The 23,800-nt window shown below is 44.5% G+C and overlaps 4 protein-coding genes across 7 annotated transcripts; 3 read left to right on the forward strand and 1 right to left on the reverse strand.

Annotated features, from left to right (window-relative positions):
• Positions 1–294: 294 nt before the first annotated feature.
• Positions 295–6,333, reverse strand: LOC135390811 (spliceosome-associated protein CWC27 homolog). Its single transcript, XM_064620733.1, has 11 exons — positions 6,158–6,333; positions 5,459–5,668; positions 4,967–5,110; positions 4,809–4,907; positions 4,651–4,751; positions 3,746–3,815; positions 3,387–3,640; positions 2,594–2,697; positions 1,730–1,836; positions 1,556–1,665; positions 295–575 (listed from the first exon to the last, which is right to left on the reverse strand). The coding sequence occupies exons 1-11, from the start codon at positions 6,197–6,199 to the stop codon at positions 374–376; spliced, it is 1,443 nt and encodes a 480-aa protein (XP_064476803.1). The 5' UTR covers positions 6,200–6,333; the 3' UTR covers positions 295–373.
• A 15-nt stretch (positions 6,334–6,348) lies between these two features.
• On the forward strand, positions 6,349–10,197 carry LOC135390812 (NSFL1 cofactor p47-like). Its single transcript, XM_064620734.1, has 10 exons — positions 6,349–6,483; positions 6,836–6,951; positions 7,090–7,173; positions 7,257–7,328; positions 7,821–8,081; positions 8,197–8,331; positions 8,963–9,097; positions 9,483–9,542; positions 9,785–9,913; positions 9,976–10,197. The coding sequence occupies exons 1-10, from the start codon at positions 6,373–6,375 to the stop codon at positions 9,986–9,988; spliced, it is 1,116 nt and encodes a 371-aa protein (XP_064476804.1). The 5' UTR covers positions 6,349–6,372; the 3' UTR covers positions 9,989–10,197.
• A 1,152-nt stretch (positions 10,198–11,349) lies between these two features.
• LOC135390814 (diphthine methyl ester synthase-like) lies at positions 11,350–12,937 on the forward strand. Its single transcript, XM_064620739.1, has 8 exons — positions 11,350–11,580; positions 11,642–11,702; positions 11,765–11,828; positions 11,992–12,100; positions 12,165–12,285; positions 12,353–12,392; positions 12,456–12,568; positions 12,654–12,937. The coding sequence occupies exons 1-8, from the start codon at positions 11,446–11,448 to the stop codon at positions 12,878–12,880; spliced, it is 870 nt and encodes a 289-aa protein (XP_064476809.1). The 5' UTR covers positions 11,350–11,445; the 3' UTR covers positions 12,881–12,937.
• A 206-nt stretch (positions 12,938–13,143) lies between these two features.
• LOC135390813 (vasculin-like) lies at positions 13,144–23,666 on the forward strand. 4 transcript variants are annotated; one of them, XM_064620738.1, is made up of 14 exons: positions 13,144–13,314; positions 14,287–14,337; positions 14,544–14,943; positions 16,713–16,820; positions 16,886–17,003; positions 17,081–17,265; positions 18,276–18,401; positions 19,640–19,703; positions 19,937–20,050; positions 21,047–21,162; positions 21,255–21,428; positions 22,250–22,371; positions 22,435–22,537; positions 22,920–23,666. In XM_064620738.1, exons 4-14 carry the CDS (start codon positions 16,746–16,748, stop codon positions 23,076–23,078), a joined length of 1,356 nt encoding a protein of 451 aa, XP_064476808.1. In that variant the 5' UTR covers positions 13,144–13,314; positions 14,287–14,337; positions 14,544–14,943; positions 16,713–16,745; the 3' UTR covers positions 23,079–23,666. The 4 variants fall into 4 exon arrangements, with proteins under 4 accessions (XP_064476808.1, XP_064476805.1, XP_064476806.1 ...); XM_064620735.1 differs by having other exon boundaries at positions 13,145–13,314; positions 21,252–21,428; XM_064620736.1 differs by lacking the exon at positions 13,144–13,314 and adding an exon at positions 13,386–13,485 and having other exon boundaries at positions 21,252–21,428.
• Positions 23,667–23,800: the final 134 nt, after the last annotated feature.

Raw genomic sequence — 23,800 nt, forward strand, 5'->3', positions numbered from 1 at the left:
TCCGAATTTCGTCAGGATAGTTATGAAAATGTGACTTCCCTGCACGACACTTCTTCCTACAGGCAAAGCACGCTTTACAGGAGAGAGCTCACTGTTTTATATTCACTGTTCCTGCGCTATTATCGAAGTACATAGGAAGCTCTCTTTCGTCAACGTTAATACTTTCTCTGCTAATACACTCTACTAATAATTAAAAATGTATCCTCCTCAATGTATTCCCCTCACATACGAATAAAAACAAGCGCGTACAATCGAATTCAGTTTGTTGAATTCGCCTCACACACGACCAACATGTATCGTTATAAAAACAGTTTATTTCCGCCGCTGTCTTCCTATTTACATCACATACGCATGTGACAGCCATAGCCAGTCGCTACCTCCTGGAGTCTCTGCGACTTCTGTGCTCTCTATGTGAAGAGTCTCTGCGATGTTCTCTGTGTTCTCTGGGTTTCTTCCTGCGTCGCTCATTAATGGGGTTCCTGGGGTCGCTCAGTTCAAAGGCTTCTTCGGACCGAATGTTGGCATCTTTGGCCACTTTGGGGCCTTGCTCCTCAAAGTGCAACTCGTGCGCTAGCCTGCGTGTGAAACAAAATGTGACACAATGCATTGATGAAATACTGCAAGAAATACTGCAGTAAAAAATATATCTACATGTGCATACTCAATGACTGACGTTACTTTTGCTGGCCTCTCTGTAGCTTGTGTATTTAGACTAAAATTTAGACTAAATATATATCTACATGTGCATGCTCGATGACTGACGTTACTTTTGCTGGCCTCTTTGCAGCTTGTGTATTTAGACTAAACTTTAGACTAAAAATATATCTACATGTGCATATTCAATGACTGACGTTACTTTTCCTAGCCGCTCTGCGGCTTGTGTATTTAGACTAAAATTTAGACTAAAATATATATCTACATGTACATACTCGATGACTGATGTTACTTTTCCTGGCCTCTCCACAGCTTTGTATTTAGACTAAAATTTAGACTAAAATATATATCTACATGTACATACTCGATGACTGATGTTACTTTTCCTGGCCTCTCCGCAGCTTGTGTATTTCGGCTAAAATTTAGACTAAAAATATACCTACATGTGCATACTCGATGACCGACGTTACTTTTCCTGGCCTCTCCGCAGCTTGTGTATCTAGACTAAAATTGGAATGCCACGAAAATTTCGGTGCCACTAGCAACACTATCGCCGACAAAGCCATATCGTCACCCCGTATCAGTTCCCTATGACACAAGAACTGAAAAGTGCTACCATCGAAAACATTTTGGTTTCGTTTCTGTAGCTTCGCAGCAGAAACAGTGGCTGATTTCTGTCCAACAGAATATTCTGTACTCTGTACTGTGGCAATGTCCTCGATGGACTTTAGAAGATACTATCACTTTCAGCCTATTTGCTGATATGTATGTCTCTGTTTTCCCCACCATAAGCCTTCATATTTTCCAATGTCAGTAACGCTGCTACGAGCATGTAAACTTTTTCCCATGCACTACTACTGCTCGGTAAACCGTTCTGATGGCACTTAAAATGAGCCCTTACCAATCTTCCGTGTCACTGCCTTCCTCCTCCGATTTATCTTCACCCTTTTCTGTGTGTTTCTCTTGAACTGACTGCATCTTGTTCTGAAACTTTTCCAGCAAAGCCAGAGTCTGGAGGTGGGAAAAAATTATGAGCTATCTTTTTCCATTAGGCTCGAGTCAGCCGTGAACATACCTGTTGTTCCCTCTCGGACCCTTTGAGGCCCTGGCGTCTGGCAGCATATTTTTTTCGCTCGGCTTTGAGTTCTGCCAAGAGGCTGTTGTCTGTTTCCTCCTCACTCTCTGTGCAATACAAAAGAGTTACGTCGTAACAGAAGTGTATCTTTGTTTTAATCTGCCGCAAGTACAGTTCAAAACGGCATTCAAGCCGTGCACAATACGAAACATGACCGAAAGGATGACAAATATATTGTATTCGTGCACATGTACGACAGCTTTTTTTTTTCTATAAAAATCTCGCAGCTACTTCTGATCTTATTCTCTTACTTATTCTACTGCTTGTCTTATCTTCCTACTTATCATTCAGCTTATCATATCTTATTAATTGTCTTACACTGTTTGTTTGTTTAATATGTAGAGAGAGTCGTCAGCCTGCAAGAACCTGGCTTGCTCCTCTGTCTTATCTCTATCTTATTCTTACTTCCTCTTAATCTTATACTGTAATCTTACTGTGCATTTAGACTTCAGTTGTGCATCAGGTAAATTAATACTAATTGCATTGACTTCATCTGGCTATGGCTCACGATATGAGCAAGCCACATCTGGTGGCAGTAAACTAGCCTTGACCTCACGAGTAACAACTTGACGTTAGTAACTTACAAGTTAATCAGTACAAGAGTAACACTTGGTGATGATTAGTTTATTCTTTTTCAACTTGATGTCGAGTTCAAACGAACTGGTTCATGAGCAGAACATGTCAGTCGGTTTTCTCTTCCCCACGTTTCTCCCATGTGTAACCCACAAAGGCACGATTACAAAACTGAGGTGGGGGCGTTAGCGATGCATAAATATGCCAGCTACGTGAGTACAAATGACATACCTTCCTTGACTTCCTCTGCATTGCCTTCCTTGGCTTTCTTTCGTGCTTCGTCCTCCGACTTCATGTCTTTCAGCAACTGCTTGAACTCCTTGCGGATTTCTCCGCTAGTAAAGACAAGTGAGAAAGAAAGTGGGAGACGAACAAAATACATTGGATGCAGGGTATCCACGTTAACTATGGAGAGAATTTTTAAAAAAAGAAAAAAGGGAAAGCTTTTTTTTTTTTTCAATTACGGTGAACGGCAATATATTCTTCATGAAGTGGGTCACCCCATGACCGCACTAGCAACCCTCTGAAGCGTTCTTCTCATTAAAGATTGTAGAACTATTTAGTCATGAAAGATAGAAGTCTAAATAAACTCTTATTTAGCCTTTTAGACTATAGAACTGTTTGGTTATGAAAGATAGAAGTCAAATTAAAGTCTAATTTAGTCTTCTAGACTATAGAACTATTTAGGTATGAAAGATAGAAGTCTAATTTACTCTTTTAGACTATAGAACTATTAGTTATGAAAGACAGAAGTCTAATTAAAGTCTAATTTACTCTTTTAGACCATAGAACTATTAGTTATGAAAGACAGAAGTCTAATTAAAGTCAAATTTAGACTTTTAGACTATAGAACTATTTAGTTATGAAAGATATAAGTATATTTAAAGTCTATTTAAAAAAACAAGAGAAACAAAACAGAAAGAAAGCATATTGCTATTGTATAACATAATGAAGCCCATGAAGGTCTAAAAACAATGTGCTACCTAACCCAATTAACCGCCCATGAGAGAATTCCACGACTCACATTTTCTTGTCGGACGCCTTTTTCCTCTCGTCGTTGAAGAAGTTCCGCTCCTCCGGCTCCGGCGACACCTTGGGTTGGTCTTTCTTCAACCGTTTGTGTATTCGCTCCACCATTGCTGGATCTTTCTTCTCCTCTCGATCTTCATCGTCCTCACCCTCAGAGTCAGCCTTGCGCTTGGCCTCGACCACAGGCACGGAACTGAGCTGGGGGTCGTCGGTCAGGTCGTGGCTGCTCTTGCTCTGCCCGCGACGAGGCTAAAGAGAGTCGCTTGCAACGTTAAATGTGTGTCTACTTCAACTGCAAAGAAACAATTGACCAAACTTGGTAATTTAGATGGCAGTGAATTTATGAGGATCCACCTTGACGACAGCGTCAACTTCAGCCTCCTCCTCTTCTGCTTCTTCTCCAAAAGATAACAGTTTGAAGTTCCTGCAGAAAATGAACACGTGAAGATATAGTACGGATTTAAAGGGGAGGGTTTTGTGATTCCTAGTAATTTCGTCTTCAGTGAAAGATGAAAGTCACTAAAAAGGTTAGCCAGCTGTAGGACTCGAACCCACATCTCCTGGATTGGCGGTCCAGGGCTCTACCAATTGAGCTAAGCTAACACGCCTTCTCAGCGACTTCCAGGGTGCATCATCTGAAGGGACAAACCAGTCACCCTCTCTCACTCGCCCTCCTTTCACTCTTACATTTTTTTGCACACTCATACACACATTCATACGACAGGGATCGACGCAAGCGGCAAATGTTGAACACGAGAGAACTGATGCTCTGAGGCTGGAACAACATAGAAGGGACAATCACAATCACATGTGGGTTCGAGTCCTACAGCTGGCTAACCTTTTCAGTGACTTTCACCTTTCATTGTTAATTTCTTTGGCAACTTGAATGCCTTGTATGTGATTGCCCCTTCTATGTTGTTCCAGCCTCAGAACATCAGTTCTCTCATTGTCTTCAGTGATAACAGAAAAATGTTGAGTTGTATACATGGGTTTAATATGTGGTATGTTGTGAACCTCTAGAGCATTTTTAAAAGAACTTAGTAATATTTTTATAGCAGAGTGGAGAGCGCTGCATGCTGTTTCAGGTCTTGGTTTCAATGCCACGTGTGTATTCTTTGCTCTGTGGAGCAATTTTGCCTTCCTGAGATGAACGCACTCAACATTCTGAGTACAGGTAGAACAATAAACACAATTTTTGCAAGGAACAAGGATTGCTGGAAAACAGAGATGCAAATGATTCATGTTGCAACGACACTTACTTTGTGCCAGGTTTTGAAACCTTCTCCTTCTTCCCTCCTTCCTCCCGCGACTTCTTCTTCGTCTGCCTCGGCACAATGTCTTCGAACGGATTTGCCAGGACCTTTGCAGAGAAAACCATCGTACGAGCCGCGGCCTACGAATAATGTCAGGGGATTACCTCCGCCGAGATAATCTTGTGAGGATGAAGCGGTCGCTCGTTGGGATCTACGATTCCTTCTTCTAATTTCAACATGTTGTACAAGGTATCTCCGGCCACCTTAAATCGGTAAAACCACTTTTTATGCGACCAAAACGGTGACCTTCACCGCGACTCACCTTTCCAAAAACGGTGTGCTTGTTCTGCAGGTCGGGACAAGCGCCGAGAGTGAAGAAGAACTGGCTGGAATTGTCGTCTTTGCCTCCCGACGCCATGGCAACGAGGCCGCGGCGCACGAAGCGCAGACGAGTGTGGAACTCATCCTACGAGGAACATCCATGAGGTTGAGATGAGGTTGCCGATTTAGCACCGAGGAAAGTGATGGGTCCAGGATACTGGCATGTCGTGTTTGCTCAAAGGTAGAGAATTTAGTGATCAGAATTACAGTTGTTGCAATTGCTTTAGCAGCACTAATTACAAATTTAAATCAACCTACCTACGTTTCAATTTTTTTCTTTCTATTTCTATTTCTATTCTATTAAATCAATTGCATGTCGGTGAACATGACCAATTCTCTCGAAGTTAGAAGTACACGTGGAAAGGACAATAAACGGAACAACATAAGTCATCTGGTGTTTCTTGGCAATCCTTGGCGGCAATCCTTGATGTACCTTGAAAGGAGCTCCATATATCGACTCTCCGCCTTCGCCGGTGCCGGTCGGGTCGCCTCCTTGAGCTATGAAGCCTTTGACCACCCTGTGAAAGATGGTGCCGTCGTAATAACCCTCCATGCACAACTGAACGAAGTTCCGGCATGCTTTTGGAGTCTCCTTGGACCATAGTTCCACGTCAATGTCGCCCACCGTTGTTTTCAACAGCACCTTCAAACGGGACAACAGTCTGTCAGAAACCACTATTATGGTTCACCTCTGCTAAGCTGCCATTAAGTTTTGCATGATTATCTTTAGTACTGTGTTGTCTAAGGTATGCAGGACACTATAAGACAGTTGCAAGACTTTTTTTTTTCTTGAATTCCGGGAGGGATTTGGGACAGTGGTTTATTTAGAATAGTACGAACAGGGGGTCTGTGGTGTACGTATCTAAACTATAGAATCACCCTTTTCTCTTTTTTTTTTTCTTTTGCAGTGGATGCACAAAAAAGAAGAGGAGGGGGGATGTCTAGGTAGATCCCTTGTTTCACGTCGTTCTTATTAAAATATCTGACAAAATCGTGGCCTTTCTGGGTTTTTTGTTGGCTTTAATGAACTTGCAAAAGTTCTTGCTATTGCAGAGCTGAAAATTGAATCTGAAACTGAACAACTGAAATATTGGGCACTGATGTCGAACTGCACTGTGCGCCCTCGTCTCACCTTCCCGTGCGTTGGGGGCTCCTGAATGTAAATGTTGCTCATGATCCTCGATGTCTAAAAACAGATAGCACACGTGCCGTCTTTGCAAACTACATTTAAACAACACGAGAGCCAATTTACGAATTCGTTTACGGCGCGACTTAAAAAAACATCGCACTTCCGGAAGCGGAAACGGAGTCTCTCCAACTCCCAGCAGCCACCGCGATTAGGTAACTATGGCGGACAACCCCGAACATTCTGATCGAGTTGCCCAATTTTGCGGCGTCACTGGGATTGACAGCTCTCGGGCAAAGTTCTACTTGGAGTCTGCAGGATGGAATTTAGAAGTAGGATTTATTCTGATTCCTTTCCGGCCCAGGTAGAAGCTAGGATAAGTGTTATACTGGTTAGCGCAAGGAAGCAAAGTCATTCACCGGCATGCATACACTTTACCCGTCCGAATATGCCTAATGATTTTTTAAACATCCGCCGTGATACTTGAATTTGACCAACCTTGTGCAACCAGTAGTTAGCAGACGTCAGTCTGCCATGTGCTTGACTCTGGTCGTCTGCCAATTTTGGCAGCGGCTAAGTAGGATATAAATACGGAACGCTGACGATGTAAAGATCGAGGATAGCACATGTCTAGTTAGAAGGCTCATTCTCTTCTGGGTTGTAATGGAGAAATCGTTCTCGCAGTTAGCCCTAGCTTCCTTCTACGAGGATAAGGACCATGCCCCACAACGCGAAGCATCACCAGTTCAGGAGGAGTCGCCTAGAACAAGCCCGGGACCAGTTCGAAACACTGTTCGCAGGTAAGCTTCTTCCGCGATTTTGATTCAATCAAATCTCAGCCAGGTTATTTAAACTAGTCTCTCGGTGTCTTCGTGATCCAAAATATACTTTTCCTTGTGATGTGACAAGTCACTTGCGTATTTTTGCATAAAATTCAGGTTAGCTGGAATTGCCGACCTAGCCAAAGAGCAAAGCAATGAAGAAGAAGGCCAAGCCTTTTATGCAGGTGGTTCTGAAAGAAGGTAAGTTTTGGAAGGTGTGAAAAAAGAAGCAACACCTGTGCTGAGGCATTCTTTCTATATTTTTTTTCTTTCTAATCTTTTAGTGGACAGCAGGTGCTTGGACCTGGCAAAAAGGAAGTCAACTTCGTGGGTGAACTTTTCAAAGCTGCGAAGATGTGAGCATCCTTTTCTTTTTTCGGAAAGCAAAGGGAAAGCGCGTAAATTTTAAGGGGAAAAGAGCGAGGGATTTTTTGAAAAAATCATTTTAAGCAACAAATTATCTCCTGAATTCATCAGTGCGGCTGGTGCGAGCGAGTGCTCCTCACGTCCCATACCTGAACAGTTTTCGAAGTTGCAAAAAATTTCATCTGAAAACCTGGCTGCCCTACTCGCCATCTTTTATTTGCGACAAAATTTTATTCATGTTTCGTAAAAAAAAGAATTACAATAATCATCGGGAACAGTCCCAGGAGGTTGCTAACCTTGGCTAGTATGGTTTTCGTTGAATGGTATTGCACAGTTCTGCATCGATCAACCTTTTAGCGTGCATTCTTCTGGAACTCTATTGTGCACTCGGAAAAGCTGTATCACAAACACATTCCTGAGAGAGAGAAATTTCTGGAGAATAACATTAACGTTGCGCAAAAAAAAAACTCTCATTCTTGAAGGCACGGTGCCCAAGTCGTGGACCCTAGCGATTCCTTACCAGGAGCGACTCGACGGGCCACCTTCCAAGGCAAGGGGTACCGTTTGGGGTCGGCGCCAGACGATGCGCAAGTTACCGTCGAACCGGCATCGCATCCTGCTCAGGGCACTCCTACCACGATGACTCTCAAAATGTGGAGCAACGGCTTTAGCATTGACGACGGACCACTCCGACACTACGACGACGTTGCGTCGAGGGATTTTCTCCAGTCCATTCAGCGGGGGTCTGTGTGGCCTTTCACATTGTCTGCGTTAGCTGAGTCGTGTTGTCTCACATTATGTTAAAGTGATCTTCCAAACTTTCACGGGCAGTACTTTTAAGTTTGTTCTGACTTGCAGGGAAATCCCCCACGAGCTTCTAATGCGTGCTACGGGAGAAGTAAACCTCAACATGGAAGACCACAGGCACGAAGATTACATCGCTCCGCGGCGCAGGGTAACGGCATTTGAAGGAGAGGGGCATCGCCTTGGAACGTAAGATCCGTTTCGGCTTTCCGAGAGTTTTTGTTTCTTGCTGGCAACAGCGGGTGCGAAATTGTTATAGGTAGTCAAATTAAGGTGGTGTCCTGTGTTTCGGGGTTAAATGCGGTAAAATCTATTTCTGTCTCCCGATTTGTATCTTTCTCACTTTGGAGAAACACAAAAGCAACTTGCAAATTCACCAATATACATGTATTGGAGAACACTAGGGAGCGTATATTAGCACAGCTGCTAGATATTTCATGTTCATCTCAAATGCGAGGAGCTCTCTTTTTTTATTTTTCATTGGCAGATCTACTTTTCTACCTGATACCACCCGGTTTTATCCTATCTTACAGCTCTTTAAATAAAACCCGATTTTTGCCCCCACTCCCTCCAATTTTCAAGAAACAGACTAAAAAAATCACGGTCTAAATATGGGGTATGCACTCTGCAAGTTCCCTACTGTTCTGTTTTTTGTACCGAATGCAGCATTTAGTATCAGAAGCAGTCAGCACCGAAACAAATCTTTTGAGGCACTGTACAGGGATCGGTACATTTCAGTTCAGAAACTGTCACCAAGAATTGAGCTGCCACATGTGGTTTGAATATTCCGCCTGACTTATTTATCTGGTGATCAAATCAGAGTTCTCCCCGGAGTCGTTCAGAAGCCCCCCTCAACATCGGAACCCGGAGGTGAAGATGCTGCACGAAAAGCTGTTCCTCTTGACGCTTCTCAACCCTCGACCAGTATACAAATTCGACTTGCGGATGGTTCAAGGTAACTGCTGTCTCACATGAATGTCAAGGTATTCAATAGACGATTTTAAAAAGATGCGCGCGCCACCAGGTGTGTGGCGCAAAGGAGCATGGGAACTTTGAGGGACACTGCTTTGTCGTCTGCTTCGATTATGGTGTTGTTGTTGTTCTTCTTCTACTACTAAGTTCCCATGAACCCTTGCGTGCCACAGGTGGCGCTTGCTTTTCTAAAAAGGTCTATTGGAGTAACAAGTAGTGTAGCTGATCCGAGCACACATTAAAACACACAAAGTGGGAGCAAAGAATTGATGAAGTGGATTGCACATTATGCCATGTGTCGTCTGCTTCTTTTGGCGTTTGTTGTCCTCGAGACTCAAAATATATTTATTGTATGTTTTTCTACGCAGGATCGTTGCCAAGCTGAACGACACCCATACAATTGCAGATGTCCGCAACTACATTGTGGCGTATCCTTTCGCACAGTTAGGTATTTTTAGATAGTACTATGGGGGGGGGGGGGGGGAGGTAGCGTTGGGTAGACGAGCGATCCGCGATAGTACTACTATAGCAGTAGGGGGAATGGTGTGTAGGGCCTCTTATTGACCAGACAGAATTATTCTTATGGTTGTTACAAGGATTGCGTTCCATTGGTGTACACCCAACAGAATTCTCTCAAAGCTTCCCGCAGTTTCCTCAACGACCTTTGCAGTGCACGGCCAGAATACGCAGGATCCACGTTTGTCCTGTTGACCACGTTTCCTCACAAGGAGCTGGAAGACGAGAAGGCCTCCCTGAAAGACGCGAACCTACTGAACGCCGTAATCGTACAGCGATTAAAGTAAAGCGCTAGCTTCGGAAACTTGTGCGTGTAACAAATTGTAACTTTTCTATGCCGCCAAGCTGCCGAGAGTGAACCACGTTGAAGCAACTCTGTTGTGCGGCCGCGAGGAAATGCCGTTCCCGGAGCTCAGCACGTTTGTACTTCTTGCATTCCCACCTCCTGCCCCCTTTCCCACTTCTGTTGTGCTGTAATGCAGGGTGCCTTGAGTAAATAAAAGGTATGGCACAACTTCCTGATCTGTAACTTAGCGCAAACCAATAAACTATCGTTAATTTAATGTATTCTGCTCTCTTATGCTTGTGTTTGCTTGCCGCTCCCTTTAAGTTCTGAGCAAGAAGGCATTCCTGCATGGTATATCACACGTGTTGGGTCTGCCTTTAGCGTGTCTAGACTGGTGCCACGCGACGGCTGAAGAGCGGGCTAGAAGCAGAGCATCGAACCGAACCGGAACGAAAAACCGAAAGAACCATAATTTTTGCTGGAGCCGAGCAATAAAGGCTGTGCCACCATCTTGGAGCTGAACCAGAACTGATTTAGAAAATTTCAGTTACAGTTTCAACACCGGTTTCAAAGCATCGAGAGTTCGATGCTGACCGTTTTTCATCTTACCTACCTTAAGTGCCCCAACCTATACCAGAAGCGACTTGTCCATGCGACATTTTTTGCAACCCGTGTTGCCAATACAAGCGGAAATGCATAGCTGGACGTCAGCATCGATGGAGACTTCGGATAACCGTGCTTTATATAGTTTCGTTTTCCTGTGGACAAGTGTTCTCGTCAATCAATCAATCAATTTATTGAGCTCCCAAAAGTCCCATATGGGCGTTCCGGGTGTCACAGCTTTGCGGCCAACTAGAACATGCGAATAGAAATACAACTTTCGGAACTTTCCTACTGTTTATTAGGGTATATACCTTGTGCAATGAACCGGCTCGAAACTGGTTTAGAGCATCTGGAACTGGTTCGGAACTGATTGATATATGTGTCCTTCTGGAGCTGAATCGGAACCGACCCATTATGCCCGGACCCGAAACTGAACTCGAACCGGAGAAAATTCCGTTTTGATGCTCTGGCGAGGAGTAGTGGCGGATCTGACCTCCTCCTTTTTATTTGTGTGTGTGTGTGTGGGGGGGGGGGGGGGGGTCTTCGTCGAAGCGCGAAACGAGGAAGGCGAGGAAAGGGGGAAACTAAACTTTGGGGGGGGGGGGCGATCACCCAACAGCCCCCTTCCCCTTTGCATCCGCCAAAAAGAATAATGTTCTTCAACGTCACAAAAGTAGGAATAGTATCAGTAATTGGTTTGAAAATTATCGGAATACTTTTGATCCTTTCAAAGAAGACAAAAACTGCAAAAAATTGCCTCAGCAGCACGACAACGAACACCGGAAGAAAAGATTGGTCACTAGCGCCACCACACCTTTCTACCTCTCGAACTTTATGTGTGACAAATCGCGACATAAACCGCAAAACCTCGTGTTCGGTGTTTACGCTTTTTTCATGCACGGAAAGGGTCCGACAGTACGGTCAAAATGCTGTACCTAGTTGGGTTGGGACTGGGAGACGTGCGTGACATCACACTGAAAGGGTTGGATGTCGTTAAGAATGCCAGTAAAGTCTTCCTCGAAGCGTATACATCCGTACTAACCGTTGGTCAAGAAGAATTGGTGCGTGAAACATGTTGCTGAGACACCTAAACATGAGTTTAAAGCGCTGTTATTGTTATAGGAAGCATTCTACGGGAAGGAGCTCGTGGTAGCTGATCGCGAAATGGTAGAGCAAGGTTGTGGTACGTACATTTGTGAAATACATCATCCGAATTGCCGGCTTACACATGGACCTGCATTGCAGAAACGATCTTGGAAGACGCAAAGGACAAAGATGTAGCATTTCTTGTTGTGGGAGACCCACTGGGGTAAAAATATTGGTACTATGTGCCTGTTGTAGGGATCTGTTTGGTTTTGAATACTACATACTAGTACAGACACTGTGCTGATCGATGTTAGTGATAAACCGCCACGGCTGTTACGTTTCTTACTTTTAAACTTCCTTGTTGACCTCCACCCCAAAAATTCTAGTGCCACCACGCACACCGATCTGATCCTTCGTGCCCGCGAGCTGGGGATACAAACACAGGTTATACACAATGCTTCTATCATGACTGCTGTGGGATGCTGTGGATTACAGGTAATGCTCTCTAAGAGTTCGTCAGAATAACGTTATTGCTCTATGAACTTTCTTCTACTTTCAGCTGTATAACTTTGGTGAGACGGTATCCATCGTAATGTGGACGGAGTCATGGCAACCCTGCAGCTATTATGACAGAATAGCAGCAAACCGAAGAAGGGGTCTTCACACACTTTGTTTATTGGGTACTATGATGTTGCAAGGTCTACTGTCGTCTGCAATATGATTTGTCCTTCTTTTTTCTTCTTGCAGACATCAAGATGAAAGAGAAATCAGTGGAAAACCTCATAAAGTATGATTCACAAAAGCCTCGATGTCAGAGCTAGTTACACACCATCATTTCTTATCTTTCCAGGGGCAGAAACATATATGAACCACCACGATTTATGATGGTGTCTGAGGCAGCAGAACAGCTGTTAGCTGTACATGACATGAGACTTGCAGAGGGTATTTTGGAAACCGAATTTGGTATGCTAATAGCTGCTACTCAGTAGTATAGTATAGTATGCATGAAAGTAATTTTGATTAAATCTGATTATTCGCCTTTTTGCAGCTTACAACAAGGATACTCCATGCATAGGTCTTGCACGTGTCGGCACAGCAACCCAAGAAATTGTGTGTCGTCCGCTGGCAAAGCTTGCCCATTGCGACCTTGGTGGCCCATTGCATTCATTGATTATACCTGGAGACTTGCATCCTCTGGAGGTCGAAATGCTAAAGTTTTATGCTGACAGTCCGGAAACCATAGAAATATTGAAAGAAGGAGTGAAACAACACTAACACAGAATCAGTATGAATTTTGACACATGTACATAAATAAAGTTTATTTGAACCACATCTTATTGTGCTTCGTAATAGTTTTAGTAATAAGGTATTTTTTCAAGCGAAACGTAAAAGACATCTAATTTTCTTTCTGGTTCCTTGCTTGACACATGCTTATTTGATTACGTTCATGTTCTGTCGTCTGCTTGGTCTCATTTCGAAACCGGAAGACAATTAACCGGAAGTATCCTTTTCCCGCCAACTCTCGCTTTTCTCGAGAAACCGCGAAATATTGTGCGAATCCCAAACCGCCATGTTTCTTGAACACTAGTTTGGTGTAAATACGTGCGATATTATCCGTTCTTTCTTCGGAATATGTGCGAAATGGTGACCACGTTATAAAGGTCGAACTGCCATGTACAGCTGACGAGATCAAGTGCATTTCATTCGAGGTACGTGACCGAGTTAGACGTTGCAGCTCACGACGGTGCTTATCAGGCATGGCTAACGAAAACACAACCATGCTTTAAGTACTCCGTTTGATTGTGCCGCTCACTCGATTTCGTGGTCGAGTTACTGCAAGAGCAGTTTCAGCGGATATTGCAACACATTTGCAAGAATATGTGAGCACAAGCTATCAATCTCTAGCATTTTCTGATTGCTTTTCTAAGCCAGCTCTACGTTTCAGTCTTTGCTATTGTTGTGATTGTTACTTTTTTGATTCAGCGCGGCTCTCGCGTTGGCACAAGGGGAAAAAGGGTATAGCTGGCGTTTTTAGCTATCTCTTTCTTCAAAGCGTCTGTTTTTTTCGACTTTGGGCGTTGCTCTGTACGTTGGTGTGCCTCTCTGACAATTTGTTTGCTTTTGTTTTTGTCAGGATTAACTAGGCATCAAGGCCCTTCGGTGTAGTGTCCTCTTTGTAGCACACCGGAGCGGCGATTTTTCTCCTGAGACGTAAATGGTGAAGTGACCTTACGTTAGAGCCGCACTTTGCCCATTTCGAAAAGCGTGGCGGTTATGACGTTACCGCAACACGTGAAAAGGGGTAGGCGTTTGTTTTGTGCGCCTTGCGAAGCAAATGGAACACGGGGGTCGTCGACTCGTGTTACTTTTAATTTCGTTCTACAGTAACTTTCCACCATCTCGTGCAAAAACGCTCACAGTTTTGATGGCAAATTATGTTAAAGTATTGGGCCATGTCTAGATCAAGTACGACATGTGAATGTTTCCCCAGTCGTTTGTTGCGCGCAGAACATTGTGATGCAGGCAGCGACAAACCTGCAGTTGGACAGCAGTTGATATGCATTAAGAGACAAAACATGAAGGGTTTTCAAAGTAGTGACTTCACTAATCCTAAGAACATTTGTTTGCATGTATGACATCCAATATTTAATGTTGTGCCTCTCACTTGTAATGTGTTACAGATGGCAGAAAGTTGAAGATGGCTCTTTGACAAGCGCTAGAGACCTTCTAAGGTGGGCACATTTGTTGCGATGGATTGCGATCGTTTTTTTTTTTTGTGTGTGTGTGTGTGTGATTGAAGCGTTACAAAAGGTTACACATTGTCAAAAGTGTTGTGTGCTATAATTGTTGTTCAAGGTCACACTTCCATCTCCATGACCCAGCAAATTGGCCTTTGGCCGGTATGTCTTAGTAACGGTGACGTTTCCTTCCCCGCCAGAAATCTGACAGCGAAAGACTGCACAAGAAAAGACAAACCGAGTTTGCCTTCTGCAATGTTAATCTGCACGGATCGCGAAGGATTGTGAAGATGCGAAGGTAGCGGAACACATTCTCATCAACCGCTGTGGTCGTCCCCTCCGTGTCACCTTGTAGCCGCCGAGGAGGCGACAACACCGATGTAGTCCCAGTGTTCCCCTCGCTTGTCGTGTGGACTGCCATTGTGGCCCCCTCATCCTCCCGCCAAGTGAAGCCTGCGTGTTTTCCGTTCCCGGTCTGTGTCTTGTGCTCCTGTGTGTGAACAGCAAAAAAAAAAGAAAAGGAAAACAAAAACTCTTTGGGTCGACATTCCGTGCATCTCTGCACGCTGGGGTCCGAACTGACCACCGTGGAACGCGGAGGTACATCCCTTTTTGTGCTTTTGGGGGGCTGTAGTTCGTTACCGGGACCACTCGTTTTTTAAAAATTTGTGAAAGCGTTTGAAAGGTAAATATTGCGTAGAAATGAAAGAAGTTCATATACTGAATCTAAAAATGTAAGAATTATAAAATTCTGTGGACTGGAAGTTTTTTTTATATGCATTTAAACAACCCCCATATGATTCACTTTTAACGCAGGAGAAACACGGGAATGCTAAGCCTAACGGATTCGAAACTTGCAAGAGAATAGGGCTAAATCACCTCACTTTAGTGAGGTTAGGTTAAGTTGGGTTAGGTTAGGTTAGGTTAGGTTAGGCACGCCCCCCCAGGTACCCCCCAGGCACGCAGTAGGCGGTGCGGGCGTCGAGACTGTGCCTCGGGTTAGGTCAGAAGGTCCTCAGCCAAGATGGCGGATCGGCATCAAGAAACGGGCGATAAAATTAAATTTTTTTACATTTGACGCAGTGTACGGGGGTCATTCCTGTTTCATTTCGTTCCTAATTTGCTCCTGCTTCAGGTAAAAACATTTCATTTACCTAGTTAATTTCTTTGGATACAAAAACGCAGTGGTCCCGGTAACGAACTACATCCCTTTTTGGATATTCATGTAGTTGCTGTCGTGCTGCACACAAAATATGTTGGGCAAATTTTTCACCTGCCCATACGTCGAGAAATATAATGCAAAGACATTTATACTCGTGCAGAATGCGCAAGGTAACTGCTACGAGTGAGAAAGCACTTCTTTGTGAGTGTTGAAAAAGTTGTATCACGTTAATGTAGCTTTACACCAAAAATATGAGGATAAAAATGCCCATTTTCACTGATAGTTGCACGCTCTGTATTAGTGAAGATGTTCACAAAGCACATTTTTATAGTATTGTATAATATAGTATGTTGGGGTACGCGAATTAACGAGAAACGTGAATACAACAAATTGTCAATATGAAATGAGATTATTGGTACGTGCAAAAAAAAATCATCAAAGAAAGTGTAAACTGGTATTTGATTTTTATGGGTGCATTGATAGGTGGTGGAATCCTCTTACAAAGGCACGTGTCTGCACCGATGCACGGGCAATTTTCGCACTTGCATTCTGGGCGTGTAAGTTTAAAAAAGTATGATCACATATGTTGTCGAAACTGACAACAGAAGCTGTACTGCCGAGATTGTGTGGCGCTAAATCTCTAGCATACGTACCATGTGATGCACGCAGCAGCCGTCCGCAAGCAGAATTTAGCCTCACGTTGCGGCAAGAAGCACTTCAATTTGAAAAATTCAAAGAACATTCGAAACAGTTCTAAAAACGGCGGACAAATAGCAGACGACAGTTCTCGTGACTCTTGGGAACTCAGCGAGCGCTATACACCTGGGAAGGTGACTCTTTATAATGCACTGGCTTGCACTGTGGCATTGAGGAGTGCTCAGTCACCCTCCCAGGTATATATCGCTCGCTGAGTGACCCCTGGTTTGCCAATCCCGAACGATGCGCAGCTACCCAGGGCCGACGAGCCGCAAACACGGCGAAACACGTGTCCTCTGGTGCTGTCGCATCGTTCAATGAGTATCTGTTTCTCTACGTGCAGCCATAGAAGCCATTTTAATCTGTAAGTTTGAATTTCAAACACATCTAGCATCATTTACTTATTTTTTTAATGGCTTTTCCCCCCTCTTTATAATATTCTATATATATATTCTAATTGTCTGACAAAAAGGAGATTGGAAGTCCTTATATGATGTTTCATGCGATGCAGGCCTATCATGGTTTTACCTGGGCTTGCCCAGTAATGGCGAACAGCAACGTGCCAGCCCACGACTTTGCCCCTTCTTGGTTGAAGATACCTGCATACGATTCCACTTCGGTGAGAGAATGTCACGCAGATGAAAGTGAGGCGTTTTGTAACCTTTGCAATGCTCTCTACTGCAGAAGAATGCCCACACGGACGGAGCGTACGCCCCTCGCAGAGAAGAGCATCGTCCACAACGCCGAACTTCCGGAGGCCGCACACATTTTGGACCGAGTGACGGGCACAGGGATTGGGACGGTGGGTGTCCCGATTGCGAGACAACTTCCATTCCATTTCTGTTCCCTGCTGTAACAGATTCTGTTTCTCCGATCCAGGACATCCATTGGGTGGCAGAAGCCCCTTCTTCATCTCTCGCCATCACTCTCTCGACGTAGAAGAGGGCCATCACCCTGGTGTGCCCCCTCCTCTGCACCCCCCACCTCATGTGGACTTCTTGGTTCCCCCCAGGAGACCCCACAGCAGGCACGACTTCAGGGGCTTCCAGCCGTCCTACCAGAAGGTGAGCAGTGGCTTCAGTGGCGGATCCAGGGTAGGGGATCGCCCCCCTGTATCATATGTCGTACGTTGGATTTCCTTCTCTCCCCTCCTCCACCATGCGCTCCGACACCCCTGAGTGGCTCCGCCCATTGTGGGACAGATTCTGCATGTTTTTGCCCCATAATTTATATCACCGTCGTTTTGGGTAAAACCAGAGAACAAGACAAGTCAGAGAGCCATTCACTTCTACAGGCATGGGTGAAGACAGAATACTTTGCACTAAACTCTCAAAAACTTGAAAAACTTGAACTTCACTGCATAGCAATCTCTCAGCTAACCACCTTCCTGAAATGACATCGTTCTGCCGCCCCCATCCCCCGATTGGTTAAAAACGGGAGGCGTACACCTTTTTGTGACACTTGTGCAGCTACGTTAATTGTCACAAAAAGGCATATGCAACACGCTTTCCACAGATCAGGGGTGGCAACGGTATCATTCTGCGCAGTGGTCGGCCTTCACTGTGCTGTGTGGTGAAGTTCTGAAGCTTGTGAAGTTCTGTCATATTGTGCATTCTTCTTCTCACACTTTTTATTCTCTTCCCAAAAATCTGCCCTTTCACATGATGTCAGCAGCCCTGTTTCGCAGCTTCTAGCATCAAAACCCGATTTGGAAAAACACAAACCTGAAAATACTGTCTGTGTGTGTGTGCAGTTTGTGTGTGTATGTTGGCATTATATTCCATTACATATTCTGCCTCCTCCTGCACACAAGACTTGATGCATAATGCACACGGGAATTTTCTTTCTGGGTCAGCATCACAGGTGTATACTTCACATTACCTCTTGAGCATGTTTTGTACTTTATTCAGTAAATCATTTCCACTCACTCGGCGAAAGAAAAGTTCTACAGTGGGGGTACTCAAGATTGGTGCACACTAATTGTGTTAATTATGTCAGTATATACATTAACATCGTCAACACGTGGTGAGTAGGTACATGAACATGTGGTCTTTTTCTTCTTTTTTTTTCTCAGGTCAACTCTGGAAGCCAATCTGGTGACAACTGCTCGTTCCCTGTGCTCAAAAGCGGGACAGGCGTCAAGCCCACTACAGAAGGGAATAGGAAGGATCTCGCCAGCAATAACTTTAACCAGGAGTTTGTGAGTGCTGTATTGATTTGTTTGTTTGATTGATCAGTCAGCATTGCGAAGCTGAAAAAATTTGCAGGAAATAATGCAGTACAAAATATACACTGACATCATGTCTTTTTAAACCGTAGAAATCTTAAGGAGAGAGGGTAGATGCAAAGCTGGGGGAGAGAGCAAGGGACTTTACGAAGCGGTACCTCCTCCCAGCATCAAAGTCTGGGAGGTGCCATGAATGGTACTGTGGATTCGGCCGTGGCCTTCAATCCAATCCAATCTAATCCGTACTTCCGGGTTCACTTCGGGTTAAACTCTAAAACTTCAGGCTCTAAGAATACACTGCTATACAGGACAATGTAGCTAAATGAATGTCCCATCAAATGATATATGTTCTAGAAAAGAAGCTACTCATAGCTAAAAGGATAAAACCCTCAGTGCGGGGGAAAAACGAGGACACAGCACTAAACTGCCAACCAAAAAAATTTTATTTTGTGAAACAAGGCCTTAAATGCGTAGGAACCCTCCTCTCCCCTTTATTTCCTCTCGTGCCGGACTTCCTGTTTGCACTGTTATCTCTTGTACACCCAACCGTTAACATTACGTGGATGACATGAATGCGGATATTTTTGGGTAGAGATAAATGGAGGGGATACTGATGGCAGTTATTACCTGCTTTCCTGATCTCATACGCCTCTTGAAAAAGAGAAGGCTACCTTGTTTTTTGTCCTCGTCTTTCCCCGTACTGAGCGTTTTATCCTTTTAACTGTGAGTTACCAACCAGCCCAAGTATTAACCCTTGTTCAAGTTATTAGTGCATTTCGAAAATTAGTTTCGGAACACACAAAAATAAATCTGTGAGAACAATGAAAAACTCGCGAAGGTACGCCCGTATCTCGAACGAAAATACCAATTTAGAAATTCCAAAATATACAAAATGTGGCAGATCTCGTCCTGAAATAATATATCTGCAAATATCAACACCGAGGGTCAATAAGTTCATGAGTTGTGGAAAATAACGTTGGCACTCATGCCATACATGTCAGTGAGTGATGGTGTTCCTTGAATGAGTAAAACGGAGATGAACACCATAATTCCTGCAGAAAACATTAGTTTAATGCTCAGGTTCCATCGATCACCGGTGATGCACCCTATGGGCGCAGTAAGGAAGCAGTTAAACATAAACTTTTCAATAGATTGTTGCTGTTCATTAAAATTCGTGAAACAGAGAAACCGTTTTGTATATTATTTTGCAGCCAACACTCCAGGGAAACAGCGAAGCTCCCATTCAACCATCTATTACTAATGGAAGCGTCTGGGGTAAGTTGAATTATCCTCAGCACACTGGGTGTTAATTGTGCAGTGCCATCGCGGGGAAATTCCGCAGCTTACGTATTTGACTTGCATTACTGAAATGGAAGAAGACATGTATTTCGCCTCAAACTTTGCAGAAAGTGGAGATTTTTTTTCTTAAACTGCACTTGGAACTTTTGCGGGGTATTGCAGACAAGCTCAGTACGACTTACGAAGCATTTCTTTGCAACCTTTTTCAGAAAACCCTCGTAATTCCAAGGTGCACGGAACGGTCCTGAAAAAGGTGCATCTTTTCCAGCGTCCCCTGCGAAACGACTCCTACGTCGAGAGTAGAAGCAAGAGCCCCTCAGGCGGTGAGGATGTTGCTGATATTCGCATGTCCACACCACGACCTACTACAGGTTTTCCCGGCGATTTTAATCCAAGTGCCAGCTAGATTAATCCACGTGCCATGCAAACTTTATGGGGCATGGATTAATTTAGCTGGCACTTGGATTAAAGTCGGCGGGAAAACCTGTAGATTATAACGACCATGTCATAATCTGCAACCCCTATGAGGAGCCCGTCCGCTCGATCCGCTAGGGGGCGCTACTCATCGGCCCGCGAGATCTACGTCGGGATTGGACAGTGGAAATTTGAATTTTGAACGCACAGAAGCGGGCGTATGACTACCGTAGCAGACGACAGCAACAGCTCCTATGAAAACGTGTAGAATGATGATGATGATGATGAACTTTAGAACGAGACATCTTCCGTAAGACATCCACCGCTTGTACAAAAATCCTAAGGTCAGCTGAAGTACAAAGTATCGTCGTAGTTGAGGGATCAATAATCGGGCCGATAAGTAGCGCCACCACTAGCTTCCAAAAGCGGCGCTGGGAAGGGGTGCCTATGACAGGGTCGTTAAAATCTAGTAGGTCGTGGTTCACACAAACAACATTGCCCAGAATATTCCACCTTAAGATGCGAAAGACAACATAGCTTTTTGCTGACACGTAAGTGTGGGCTTTTCGTGCACATCTATTGGTGACGAATATTCTGTGGTGCTGCGACAAGATATTCTAATAGCAGACGAGAGAAAGAAAATGCGGGTGTGTCGTCTGCTAGGTGTGCGCTCCTGATATTCCAGCACTGTGCGGATCCTCAACACAACACATGGCCTAATTCTGCGCCGTACGCAGTTTTTGGTTTTTCTTCTACTAGAATATTCCACGGGTATGTCGCTTGAGTGAATACATGCTTTGATGCATATTCTCATGCTGCGCTTATCATTATTTGTCTGAGTCTGTGCTTAGGATTATAACTACATCACCTGGCTCGACCTCATGAAAGCCGTAATTGCATTTCAGGTGTTACCAACTCCCCTCTCTCTAGCAGCGGGCCAGTCAGCCCAAAGTTGACTCGTCACGCCACCTGTCAGTCTCTAACTGGAGGCTCCGTTTTCAAGACGCTCACCCCCGCAAAGGTGTGCTAGGTTCTCATCTTGCAATATCTGTTGAAAAGCTGGTGTGGATTTGATTTGCTTTGCAAAAATGCATTGCGGATTCTCTTTAGAAGAACCAGCAGCCCCACACAATGGAGATTCTGGTGAAGCATCCCAAGACAAAAGGAAACAAGGGAGACTTCCTGAAGGCCCTTAAGAGCGGCGACGAGAGCAAGGAAGAGGACGCCATCAAGGGGGACGGTGATGCTGGGGAAAACTGCACCGTCAACGGGGAGAGGCAGAGAAATGTTAGCACAGACGAGTTTGGTTTACTCCACTACCACTTAGTGCTTCTTTAGTGCTTCTTAGTGCTTAGTGCTTCTTTTGTGCTTCTTAGTGCTTCTTTGGTGCTTCTTAGACATGTAAATGTAAACTACATTTACATGTCTTTCATCTGCGCAAATGCTTTAACTCTCGGACTAGTTACGAATAGAGCCTGAAGTTTTCGGGAAATATTTTTGTCTAAATTCGGGGGCTAAAAATCGGTTAAATAAACATGTGCTCTAAATTCATGCGAATTCGGGTGAAAAACTGCCAGTACGCTAAATTCAGGGAGAAATCGGGCTCAGTTACTCGAAGTAACTGTACTGGATTGGTACAAACGGCGATGTGACTGAATTTGCTGCCAAACAAGTTAGTGTGCATTCCTACACCTCAGTCTCAGTGAGGGCAATTTGCCGGGTAAAAATCGGGTTTCGCCCTAAAGAGGCAAACTTCAATTCGGGGTGCAAATTCGTGCAAAACTTCAGGCTCTAGTTACGAAGCAATCATTAAAGCGACAATCCAGCTTCACAATCCAGACACTGGTTCCACAATCCAGAAACTCTGTCACGTGCTTCCTTACGATGCACGGACTCGCTGTGGAAAATATGTCGACTAAATCCGCAGCCGATAATATTGTCTATCGATAACTAAATTTTCTAGACAGTGCTTTCGCCGATCCCGGCACTTTCAGGTTCCTCTCTGTGTTGTCCAGCATGTACATGTTGCGTAATACCAGTACAGCACATTTCAAAAGTATCTCGGTGTCTGGCAACATTCAGAAGTAGACTCGAACATGCGATTTCAGGAAAGCTTGAGCGAGGACGCGAGGTCCGAGGACTTTGATGATTCCATGGACTTCTCAAAGCTGTCGCTGGACAATTCCTCAATGAATACTCCGCTCTCAAGCTCCCTAGAGGCTGAACAAAGGTGAGCTTGAAGTTGAGAAATAGTTTGTCGGATTGTAACTGTTTTTTTTCTTTGATTGTAAAGGTTGTTGAGAGAGATGGGCTGGAAAGAAGAGGCTTTAGACGATGACGCTTACGCACCGCTCACAGAGGACGAGCTTAGAGAGTACCAGAACCTGACAAAATTGGTGAGAACCACGGTTTCTTTTAGGCGTACGAGGAGCTTTCCTCAGCTTAACCCTACGGTCGTGTTCAACTTGAGGAGGAAAAGAAATCTAGTCCGTCACCTCCCAAAATATTACTGCGCCGCAGATAGGATGGCTGGGTCACAAAGATGTCACTCTCCCTCCTCCGCCAGATAATGTAATCCATCACGCTCACTCTGCTTCCGTATTGGCTGTTAAGACTGGCCTCACGACACTGCGCAAGCCCCCTCCTGGTGGCGCTGCAGTATTTCTCCTGGCGCGATATTGTGTCTCTTACGACGGACTAGATTTCTTTCCCTCCTCAAGTTGAACATGACTATACTAGTTCCAAATGTTTTAACAAGTTGGATCTCTGCAACAACAGCGTCAAGAGAAGCAGAGGAACGGAACGGCGCAGCGCCCGCAGCTTTGGAGTCCGCGCCGGGTGGCGCCCCCACTGGCCTCCACCGCGACCGCACTTCTTAACGAAAGTGGCCGCTGGTCGAGCTCCTCTTCCGACAGCAGCGACTCGGACTCCAACTAGTTTCCTCATATCAGAAGCTTGATGCTGTATTTTGTCACGGAATGCTTGGGCGCGACTCATTACCGGGTGATTTTGCCGTTTCGTTCGCCGGCCGAGAATGTTTTGTCTTGTGGGACGAGCTCTACTTTTTTTTTTTATCGTTACGGTACTTCGAGAGAAAGTTGTGAAAAAAAAGTGGGTGTATTTGAAAAATCAAACACTGGTTCACCAGCGAAGGTGTAACGCTGCCATTATTTCTAGCAGCCTGTATTCTTCTAGTCTGCTACACCTCAGTAATTTTGATGCCCGATTCTCGAAGCGACGAGATTCCCCAACGTTGATTTTTATTGTGTGCCACGTCTTATTATGCATGGTGCTAATCAAACGTTACACCTGTCGCGATGAACCAGAAGCATTACGTTCGCCAACCATTAGACGGGAGCATTTTCACGCAGTGCCAAAGACGCCCTAAAATGACTTTTTTGTTCTGTAAAGCTGGTTTACGTGGCGCTGGTGTGTACTTGTGTTGGAAAAAAAAAATGCATAAAACAAAGAAAAGCTGGGGAGAGAATGTGTGAAAAAAAGAAAAAAGAAAGGAGTGTGTGTGTGTGTGTGTGCAAAAAAGAAAAGAAAAACAAAAGTAGAGTTCCTCACAGGGATCATGGGAATGTTGAGACATGTGGAGCAGGCCTGGAGCATGCAAGTTCGGAAGTGATGGAGTTTCACGTTTTTTGTGTACATAT

Source organism: Ornithodoros turicata, chromosome 4 (assembly GCF_037126465.1).
Source record: "Ornithodoros turicata isolate Travis chromosome 4, ASM3712646v1, whole genome shotgun sequence".
Taxonomy (NCBI): domain Eukaryota; kingdom Metazoa; phylum Arthropoda; class Arachnida; order Ixodida; family Argasidae; genus Ornithodoros; species Ornithodoros turicata.